The 10,453-nt window shown below is 33.6% G+C and overlaps 1 protein-coding gene across 1 annotated transcript in view; it reads left to right on the top strand.

Annotated features, from left to right (window-relative positions):
* LOC108366815 (high mobility group protein DSP1-like) overlaps positions 1-10,453 on the top strand; it is a gene marked incomplete at its 3' end in the record, with an annotated part of 48,272 nt that overhangs the window by 20,625 nt on the left and 17,194 nt on the right. Inside the window, exon 2 of the mRNA XM_017621290.1 lies at positions 8,337-8,498. Within this exon, the coding sequence (XP_017476779.1) occupies positions 8,337-8,498 (162 nt within the window). The remainder of the gene's footprint in view (positions 1-8,336; positions 8,499-10,453) is intronic.

Consider the following 10,453-nt stretch of genomic DNA (forward strand, 5'->3'; position numbering starts at 1 on the left):
CCGCAAGCCAGTCAGTCGATTATTCAGCCACTTTGGTTTTGGTTTCGTTTGATTTGGTTGTTTGGTTTGGTGTGCTTTGTTATTATGTACATATTTTGTGATTGCTCCTATAGTACTATATCGGCTTTGTTGTTGCTGTTGCTACTTTTTGCAGCGCTAGATTTTATTGCTGTGAGTGTTTTTTTTTTTGTGTTTTTTTTTGTATATTTGCTCTAGCTCTTGTTATTATCACGTGAATGTGCATATGTTTGTTTGTACGCTTTTGTGTAGCGCCGGCGTCAAACAGTCTGTCTGTTTGTCCACCAACTGCTGTTCGAGGTGGCAACTGCTAAGCAGCTTTTAACTTGCCGCTTTTTTATCTGCATGTATTTAGTTTATTTGTATCTACATATGTATGTATGTCGGTGAATATATGTATTTTAATGTACATGCACACGAGTTTGCCTTATTGTGGGGTTTTTGATGTCACTGCTTTATTTTTTGCTCCTCTACATCTCTGGAGTCAACATTCATTGTCGTCGCTTTATAATTTTTTTGTTGCTTTCGTTGTAGCGATTGTGAGCAGGGAAAAATTGAAACGAATCTCTCTGATGAAAAAAAAAACGAACAAAAAAATATGATTTTTTCACTTTGTTCGCACGCTCAACAGTTGGTTGTATTAAGTTCGATTTTTTATTGTTTTCCGAGCTTCCGAGTGCTTTGTTGTTGTTAATTTTTATACACCTTTTTGCTGGCGTTGCCATAGTCGACGTTTGTCGTCGTCGGCTACTTTTTTTTTTTAGTCACTTCATTTTAGTCACAGTCGCCGGCGCCACATAAAGTTTTGTTTATTCTTTTTTTTTTTTTTTGCCACTTCAGTAACGAGTGTTGTTACAGCTAAGCCTTATGTGTAATCTACGTACGAGTGTTACGTATGTATGTACGTAAGTACATCCACAATATGGTGGGACTTATGTATGTAGTATCTATAAATGTATTTTGTGTTTTTATTTACTTTATGATTTTCTAGCAGCTCACATTAATTCATATTTAGTTGCTTTTGGCGTGCGCTTTATTTTCGTCAACAAATAAGTATGAATGAAATATTCACAATCGGAGTACATGCTTACATATCTATCTACATAGAATTTTACCTACATATATGTGTTTATTATTCTGAATATTCCACTGAGTTAGTATTCAGAAAGGAAGCAAATTTGCCGGCTAACTGACCTACGTAAATTTTTTCGTATTGTTTTTATGATTACATATTTTGCTTCTGCTCGCGTTGTCGATCTTTTTTGTTTGGCGATTAGGCGTGATAACAATAACATGTATGTATGTATGCATGAACCACGCAATTATGCGGACCCAGCTGAAGGCCTGGTCATACATGGCGTATGAGCAACATGAAATGTGTGTACAGTGGCCGAACAAGTTATAGCCGCACCACATTTTGACAAGTTTAACATATTTTTTTTTTGTTACTTAATTTTTTATAAAAATATGGTTAATTTTCTAACAAAACACTGAAATTATGTTTATTCGTTATATGGAATCAAATGCGAAAAAAATTCTTAAAAATCAACGGTAGTTTTAAGCCATTTGAAGCTTGTACTATATTCTACTAGAATTCAATGAGCTGCAAAACTGCATACTCAGAATCATTCTAGGAAATTTAATTTAAAAAAACTCGACATTTTTAACGAAAGTTTGTTGATTTTTTTTATAAATATTGTTAAAGGTTTGAAACTTGGATGCTCGTGTACATCCACTGATCGACTGTTTACTCGAATGAAATAAAATTACAGCTGTTTTCTCACCATATTGATATAGGTACCTGCTATGTTCTTTTTTCGAAGGATGTGGTCGAAACTTTCCTAGTTAATTCGACTTGATATTGAGGCGTTCAAGCACCTATAAATATTAGATATTTACCATAAACCTAGGCTATCTCGTTCATAGATGAAAGGCATTCAGTAAGGGAACTTGCATTGTCTTATGTTCGAGTATAAAGCTTTGAGGGCTGCCGGAGTGCCACAGAAGATAAAGACTCGTTTGTTCTCTCTAGGTCTTCGAGTGAGATTCAGTGCTGCCTCCTGGATGGCAATTACTTCTTGATGCGTTGCTTTGTCTAGGCCATCTGAATGGTGAGAGATTCCTTTGATCCAGATGTAAGATCGCATTAGTTTTTTGCTCATATAAAATACTGTGAGTGCTTTGAGCGACCTCTAAATATTTTTTGATAAAAAAATGGGTATATTTTTTCGATATAAAACAATTGAGAGCATTAAAATTCCGACATTACTTTTCTCACATACATTTTTGGATCACCCTAATGTAAATACATGGTATGCACTAGTTCTTCATGCTGAGTAAGTGGTGCGTGGTGTGTCAAGTGAATTTATGTATAACAACCATCTGACAACGCAGACACATACACATTTGGATATGTAAATTTCAGTTACATACATAGTAGTTTCGTAAATCACTTTTATTGCTCTTGCTGTTGGTGTTATTCACATCAACGTTCGTTGTAGTAGAAGGAAATTAATCATGATGCAAGGAAAAATTCGTTGCACTCCAACTGAGTACAAATAAAGGAGTTACCAGATGGGCTAAATATGTATTCAAAAATAAATAAATAAATTATTTTTATTTTGGTCAAATTAAGGGAATTTAAAAGAATGTACTCTATTTATTAACGGGTATAACAAAAAAAATCTTTTTCTAGACATGTTTCATTAATAACAATTATATTCTGTCGGTTATACTTTTGCTAAATGTTTGGCCGAGCTTCTCCTCCACTTTGTGGTATGCATCCTGATGTTATAACTCAACTAGAGGAACCCAAAATTTAACGATAAATTGTATTTGTTCGTTATATGAAAGCAAATGCGATGAAATTCTAAAAAAAAAACAACGGTAATTTTTATCGACTTGAACCTTGCACATTATGGGGTCAAAATTGAATGGGTCATAAAACTGTGTATTCAAAAAAATTCTAGCACTTCTGGGAAAAAAGTTTGAAATTTGGGTGAAAATTTGTAGCGGTCTTTTAAAAAGTTTAAAACTTTTATATTATTTTTGTTATAGAATGAACTGTATTTTAATTGAAAATTCTTAAAAATAAATAATTACACATAAGTGGCAAACAATATCACTTTTAAATGGGCAAAGGCAAATTTGCGAAATCCAAAAGAAGTACAGAAAATTCGATAAGGACAATAATACGAAATCTTCTAATTTACATCGAGTCCTCCTGATTCGTATGGAGATAATATATGTAAGTTTTTTCGTCTCCTGTAAAATTTCTTAAAATGGATTTAGCAACTTTTCACTCCAAGGCAGCGATATTTCACTTGAAAAAAATCCTAAATTTTTAATAAAAAAAAAACATACATAAAAAAATTAAATATTTTTAAGCAAACTATGTAATTTCCATATTCTGCGAAGCTCTCTCCCAGCCAAATCAGACACTAAGGTTGTCAATGCCTTTCGATGGTCGATTGCTGTTAAATGAAACATTCTGGGCGCGTCCACCGGCGCTAAAGGCCGCTTAATTGGTCAATTCCTCAGTTGAAATCGGACTTTTTTAATAAAATGGAATATGGAGCAGCTCGAATTTCAATTCTCGATTTATTCGAAACAAAAAAAAAATCGATCTTTTGGAGTCATGGATTAAGAAACGGTATCTTTGTTGTAAATACTTAAATACAAAGTGGTGAAAATGATTATATTGGCAACCATTAAAATATCTAAAATGATATCGATAACGGCGTTATAATCACAAAAAAGAAATTAGCTTGGGGTATTTTTAAATTAAATATGATAAGGTAGACGAAGAGACCAATTCTCGTTCTATGAAATGGTGAACAGAAAATGAAAAATTCAAATTTAGTGAAAATTTTATTTTTTCACTTGTATCACATAATTTTATAATTCTATGGTCATAAGCAATAACCGCCTAAATCGACTTAAGAAAGAATTGAGTTATATATGCTATCGTATTCTGCAACTACTATTCCATGTATATGTGAAATCCCCATCTCGCCAGCTAGGCTATTTAAAAAGTTATAGACGAACATATTTTGGTTTCCCCATAAGGAAGGATGGATAAGATTACGATCAAAATGTTTAAAACTTTTTTCTCGAATTCAGGTTTTTCGACTTAGGTGGTTATTGCTTATGACCACAGATTTTTAAGCGATTATCGATCACTAAGGATTTTCCATAAACATCTAGCTAATAATTATTTGGTAAGTTATTGTTAGTAAAAGATAATCATATTCTTTACCAAAAGATTATTGGCCTTATTCGTAAAAATTAAATATATTAATTTATAGCACAATTCTGTATCGATGACAACATTTTTTTTTTTACTGACAAATTTAAACTTTTTCATATACAGTTACTGACAATAAAATAGAATCAAGTCGGTTGTTCCGAAACAATCAGCGGTTTTTCCTCTTTGCTATATATTTCCGATAACTTTCGTCTGTAATCGAATTAGTACACTATTTATCGTTTAAGATGTCATAATGGCAACACTTTTTCGTTTTACTGTTATGTTTATGCTTAAAATTTGCAAGAGTGTACTTTGACTATTGTGGCAATAAAATAGAATCAAAAAAGGAAACAAGCAATTCGAAGTGATTTTTGGTGCGTAAACTGTATTGTAAGTTATAAATTGGCGTATTTAAACAATTCTTAATGAAATTTGCGTTAATTTAGGAAAAATGGGTCGCGGAAAGCATTGTACTGCAGAAGAACGTAAACACATAAAATTTGCAAAAAGAAATGGTTTTACGCAAAGGGAAATCGCAAAAATTATTAATAGATCACAAATATTTGTGTTTACTGCTCTATCTCCTCCAAAAGAATGCAAACTGAGAGGCCGACCACGCAAAACAACGCCAGCGGACGATAATTTCATAGAGAGGTTATCAAAACGCGATCCTTTCAAATCGGCTGCGGTCATTCAAAAGGAAATAAATGTGGAAATATCTTCAAGAACTGTTGCTCGTCGTCTTGTAGAAAGGAATCTATTCGGCAGATTGTCACGAAAGGTCCCAATGTTGACAAAAAGACAGAGACTTAGTCGAGTAACTTTTTCGAGAGCTCACTTTAATTGGTCCGGTGCAGAAAATTCAAAGAAGTGGCGAAATATTTTATGGTCTGACGAATCTAAAGTAAATATGGTGGGCAATGATGGAAAAGTGTGGGTCCGACGTCCAAAAAATGCAGAAATGAATCCCAGGTACACAACAAAAACATTTAAGCATGGTGGAGGGAATATAATGATATGGGGATGTTTTTCGTGGTACGGTGTCGGACCGCTGTTTTGGATTCGGGAAAATATGGACCGTTATCTTTACCTTAGAATATTAGAAGATGTTATGCTACCTTATGCCGAATGGAATATGCCTTTGATTTGGCAGTTTCAACACGACAATGACCCGAAACATACTTCGGGTCTTGTAAAAACGTGGTTACAGAGTCGTGGAATCGATGTGATGGCGTGGCCTTCACAATCGCCGGATTTAAATCCAATAGAGAACTTGTGGAAGATTGTGAAGGAAAAGCTTGGGCCCTCTAAATCAAAGAACAAGGAGGAACTTTGGCAAAAAATCCAGGAAGCTTGGTATTCCATACCAAAGTCGATCTGTGAGACCCTAGTAGAATCTATGCCGAGAAGATGCACTGCTGTACTTGCAAATAACGGGTTTGCTACCAAGTTTTAATACTGGATCATTTTTTGAATGGAGTTTTTTTGCAATTTTTGAGTGAATTCCATGACTGTTTACTTTAAAAGATTTTAATGACATTATTGCAATAGCTGTTCATGTGTTTTTGAGTTACTTATATGTAAAATTAATAAAAGCAACTAAATACATGTTTTGAAATGGTTAAGAAATGTTTAGTACATGTTTTGGCAAATATCTATGGGAAGAATGTTCGATTCTATTATATTGTCAATAACTGTATTTTTTCCGTAATAAAAACTGTGACAAGAACTTGTATAGAAGAATAGAGCTATAAAAGAGGTCTATAAAGTGACATTTTCATAAAAATTTTCAATTACTAAAGCAGTTAAAGTCTTCTTTATTTTTTATAAATGTTTTTAATGAATGGGACAATGGGACAAAACGCTGCACTTATCATTTTCACAGTTAAAATTTTTTGAAAAATAAATATTTTTTTTTCGTCTGAAAACAGAATCGTAATTTTATGTGAAGTGATAAAAAATGTTTGCAACTTCACGTTTTCAAAGTCCAAGAAGTGGCTCCCAGTAACGGCGTTAGGCGTTATTTCAATTTCCACCATTAGTGTATGTACATAGTATATATATTGCTATGTCAGGATTATACACATAGTTAATTCACATGTAAATATATATTCTTACTTTCATATTCCTTTGTTCAATTTTGTATGAATGTATATTTAGCTATATATTTTAGCTGTTTACATTTCAACTCAACTTTGTTCTGTTCTACTCCCACTGCTGCAGTTTATTCGCAGTACTCCCACATATTTATGTATGTACATCTATACATACTGTATACGTCCATATGTATTTCGTGGCAAAACTGCACTTTGTACAAATAAAACTTGTTTGGATAGTTGTTTGTCCGTCGTCTGCTGGACACTTCATCACTGTCAGCTTCAACACTAGCACCCATTCCCCACACCTTAATTATAAACACATACATAAGCTATACATATACTGCATTCAAGCATATTCGTATGTAAAATGTACATACTAGGTACACTGGGCCAGGAACCTTGCTTTCGTGACCAAAAGTTTGAAACACTTAAAAAGATTTCTTACTACTTGTACAATGTACATTATGCTTTTGATAGCGGAGAGAAAAAAAGGGTCTTCGGGATCCAACTTCTCTTATTAACGGAATTATTACATGAAATAACCAAACTGCATAAAGCCATGCAGCATTTTCTTTATTTCACTTCCGGAAACACATTTTTTCGTCTGCCTTCCAATGACAGGGCTATTGGAAGATCTTCTCACAAAACCTTCAAGAATAAGTTCTTATTAATATTATTATAAGGCCCTGCTTGCTAGAAAGCGTTTATTTAGAATCGTTTCTCATATTGTCGACTGGGTTGTTTCTACCTACGTACATGTGTATGTATGTGTTTGCATATTTACATCTTTATATGTAAAATGTAAATTTATTGTTTTATTATGCCAGCTGTAAATAAATTTTGCTCTTGTACATACATACATACATACATATGTATGTATCAAGTGTCTTGTTTTTGCTACCGTCAGATGCCATTGCCAAGCCATTTTTCATTATGCTGGCTCATCTCTGCCATTTGCGTGCGGGTGGGTGGTTCCTGTTTATGTGTGTGTATGCGCCAATTTGGCGATATTGCCAGCTCTGCAGATACACAGTATGTATGTTTGTATGTATTTCGAACAATTACAGCTTCAAATTCGAAAAAAATTTGGCCTGGGATCGAAAATAACAGTTATTTTCGAAATTTTAATTCAAGAAGTCGGATATTTGAATATAGTAGTGTGTTGCTTGTTAGCTAAGGAATATGAATCTTAAATGCATTAAATTTTTTTGATATTTTTCAAAAAAGTCGATAGTTAATCTTTATTTTGCGACCGATATTTTTTCTGTCAAAAATAGAAATTAAAATTTTACTAATTTTTTCGATCAAAAATAAAAGTTAAAATTTGGCTTGTATTTTTCCAATAAAAAATAAAAGTTAAAATTTGTGTGTATATTTGCGATCAAAAATAAATTTAATAAAATTTAATTTCATCGGCTTGTAAACGTTTTAGTAAGAAACGTTTTATTGCTACGTATAAACAAGCTATTAGTCGTTTTTGCAATCATAGGCAGCGAAATAAAACAATAGGAAGATCGGCAGTAAACTGTTATTTTTGATCGAAAAAAATAATGTTAAAAGCCAAATTTTATTTTTGATCTAAAAAATTTAAGTAAAATTTTAACTATTATTTTAGACCACGGTCCAAAAGCACTTGTAAATTTATTAAAAATGTAAATGAAGCTCATAATTTCGTATCTATTTTTTGAATTATCTTACGCTAGGCTCTTGTATTATGTTGTGTTAAGATCAGGCATGGGCAGAGAGTTAGCAGGTGCTAAAAGAGCGTAAGCTTCGCGTGTACGTATACAAGCGAGAGCGCAGCGATGAGAACACCACAGCGTGCAAAATGAATTAGGCACACTAACACATTCTTACTTTTTGCTCACGCTTGTTTGTGGTAGTGCCCACCTCTGGTTAAGATTTTACATATTTTCGAATAAGTTTTATAATCCATCCTTTCTATTCTTTGTCTTTTCTTAACAAAACAGAGCACGATGGTTCGTGGCGCTAAAGCTGATGCGAAACCCCGAGGCCGCATGACAGCGTACGCATTCTTTGTACAAACATGCCGAGAGGAGCACAAGAAGAAGCATCCCGATGAGACAGTGATCTTTGCTGAATTCTCCCGAAAGTGCGCTGAGCGATGGAAGGTGAGTTTCAGATCTATTGTTTCAGCAATTACATATATACATATAAAGTACATGTTCTATAAAAGGGTATATATTTATTTAGTTATGGTTATTACGTATGTGCTAGAAGCCTTCACAGAAGTATGTACGTATTATATTTACCATTCTGCAAAGCGGAGGCAATAGTTTGCAGTAATTTGTTACCCAAAGCACTATAATGACTCTTTTCTCCATGCGACCTAACATTAGCTAAGAGCTATGTAGTTTTTTGCCTTTTCTGACAAGCATGAAATCAGTTAAGATAACTTTAAAGAACGTGGCGATAAGTTTCGGTAAACAAGGAAAAATTATAACTTCGGGCCTATGACTTTTCTTAAAAACAATAAAATTATTCAGTTCATTTAAATATCCATGCCCATAGCAAACATCTACACCTAATATTCTGCCTTAAATTGGCTCCCAAAGGCGAGTTATATTGACAGGAATGCTGTCAGTGGCATGTCCTTTAGGTTAAAATCAGTAAATAATAACTAATTATTGCCTAACGCCCTCTTCTTAATGGACCCTGAAAGGGGAAGGTAATTGTGTCCGGCTTGTTGATATCCTTTGCAGTGTGACCAGATGACCCCAAAAACCGAACCGCTAAAAACTTTTCACCAATTCGACAAGTTTAGCGAAAGCGATTTTCTGTAATACTTTTTTTAAATCCTTCGCATGAAAAAAAAATTAAGTTTATTAGACTAATAACGGCAACATAACGTAAAAAAGGTATGCAAAAGGAGTTGGTTTAGGATAAAAACGCAAAAAGATTTTGAATAAAGAAAAATAATGGTTTTCCACATCATAGTATGTACACTGGTAGTACGCCAACAAATCAAATTGTATAAATATAATTGTTTAAAGCTAATGTTTAAAGCTAATCTTTTCTTATATATTTTTTTTAACTAAGAAAGTGAAAAAATAATAATTTTCTCAAAGCAAAGTAGCATAGTAATTGTAATGCTAAATCTTGCCTCAAAAAGGCTTGTCTGATCACACTGGTCCTTAGGAAGACTAAGGCTGACATCACTGACAAGCAAGAAACACGGTTGACGGGACAAGGCCAAATACACGTGGGTTCTTGCGACGTGTGCTACAGCCCCCATGTAAAGGAGCGTTAATTTGGTTAACTTGGTTCGTCCCCAAGCACTGTCGTTATCGAATCGTCACAATAAATATTTATTCTTATTCGTCAACATTTAATTATTTACGACCACGTCCTGACGGAAGATAAGGACGAGGCGGCCAAGACCTCTTCTATGAGCACTTGAAGCGCACTTACGGACGCTTGTCTCGTCACAATATAAAAATCTTGCTTAGCGGTTTCAATACCAGTGTGGTCAAGGAAAGTATCTTTGGCTCCCTGTCGGAAAAGGAATTGCGGTTGATTCATTTTACTGTCGCCCGACACACGACGGAAGATTTACGGGTTTTTGCGCGTTAGTGACGGTGAATACCGCAGACGATGGTACGGTGAGCTGTTTGAACTTAAAAATGACATAGTACAGTGAATTAAAATACAGCGGCCAGTGAATTAAAATACAGCGGCCTGACTCGGTGATAATTTAATAAATTCTTTTTAATAACTATCCTATGAAAAATTTTTTGTCAACAATTTTATAAATAATTGCCGACATTCGGGACTAAATTCAAAAAAAAGTGGTAGCATTCAAACGTAAAATTTTTTTTCTTTCAGTTTTCAACATAAAACATTACATTTTTTATGAATGGATGCCGTTAAAATGTAATCAATGTTATCATTAACTTGATTATTTTGAAAGAGTGAATTATGCCACTTTTAAAATAAATGGCTTGTTTGTTGTGGGTATATCTACTTAGATTATTTTTGGAACAAGAATGGGTGTTTGTTTTTTGTTGAAGATGTGTTTATTCGTTATATGTAAGCAAAAGGACAAAAAAAAATTCTAAAAAACAAC

Source organism: Rhagoletis zephyria, unplaced genomic scaffold (genome assembly GCF_001687245.7).
Source record: "Rhagoletis zephyria isolate East Lansing unplaced genomic scaffold, Rhagoletis_zephyria_1.1 Rzeph_scaffold_02408, whole genome shotgun sequence".
In the NCBI taxonomy this organism is placed as follows: domain Eukaryota; kingdom Metazoa; phylum Arthropoda; class Insecta; order Diptera; family Tephritidae; genus Rhagoletis; species Rhagoletis zephyria.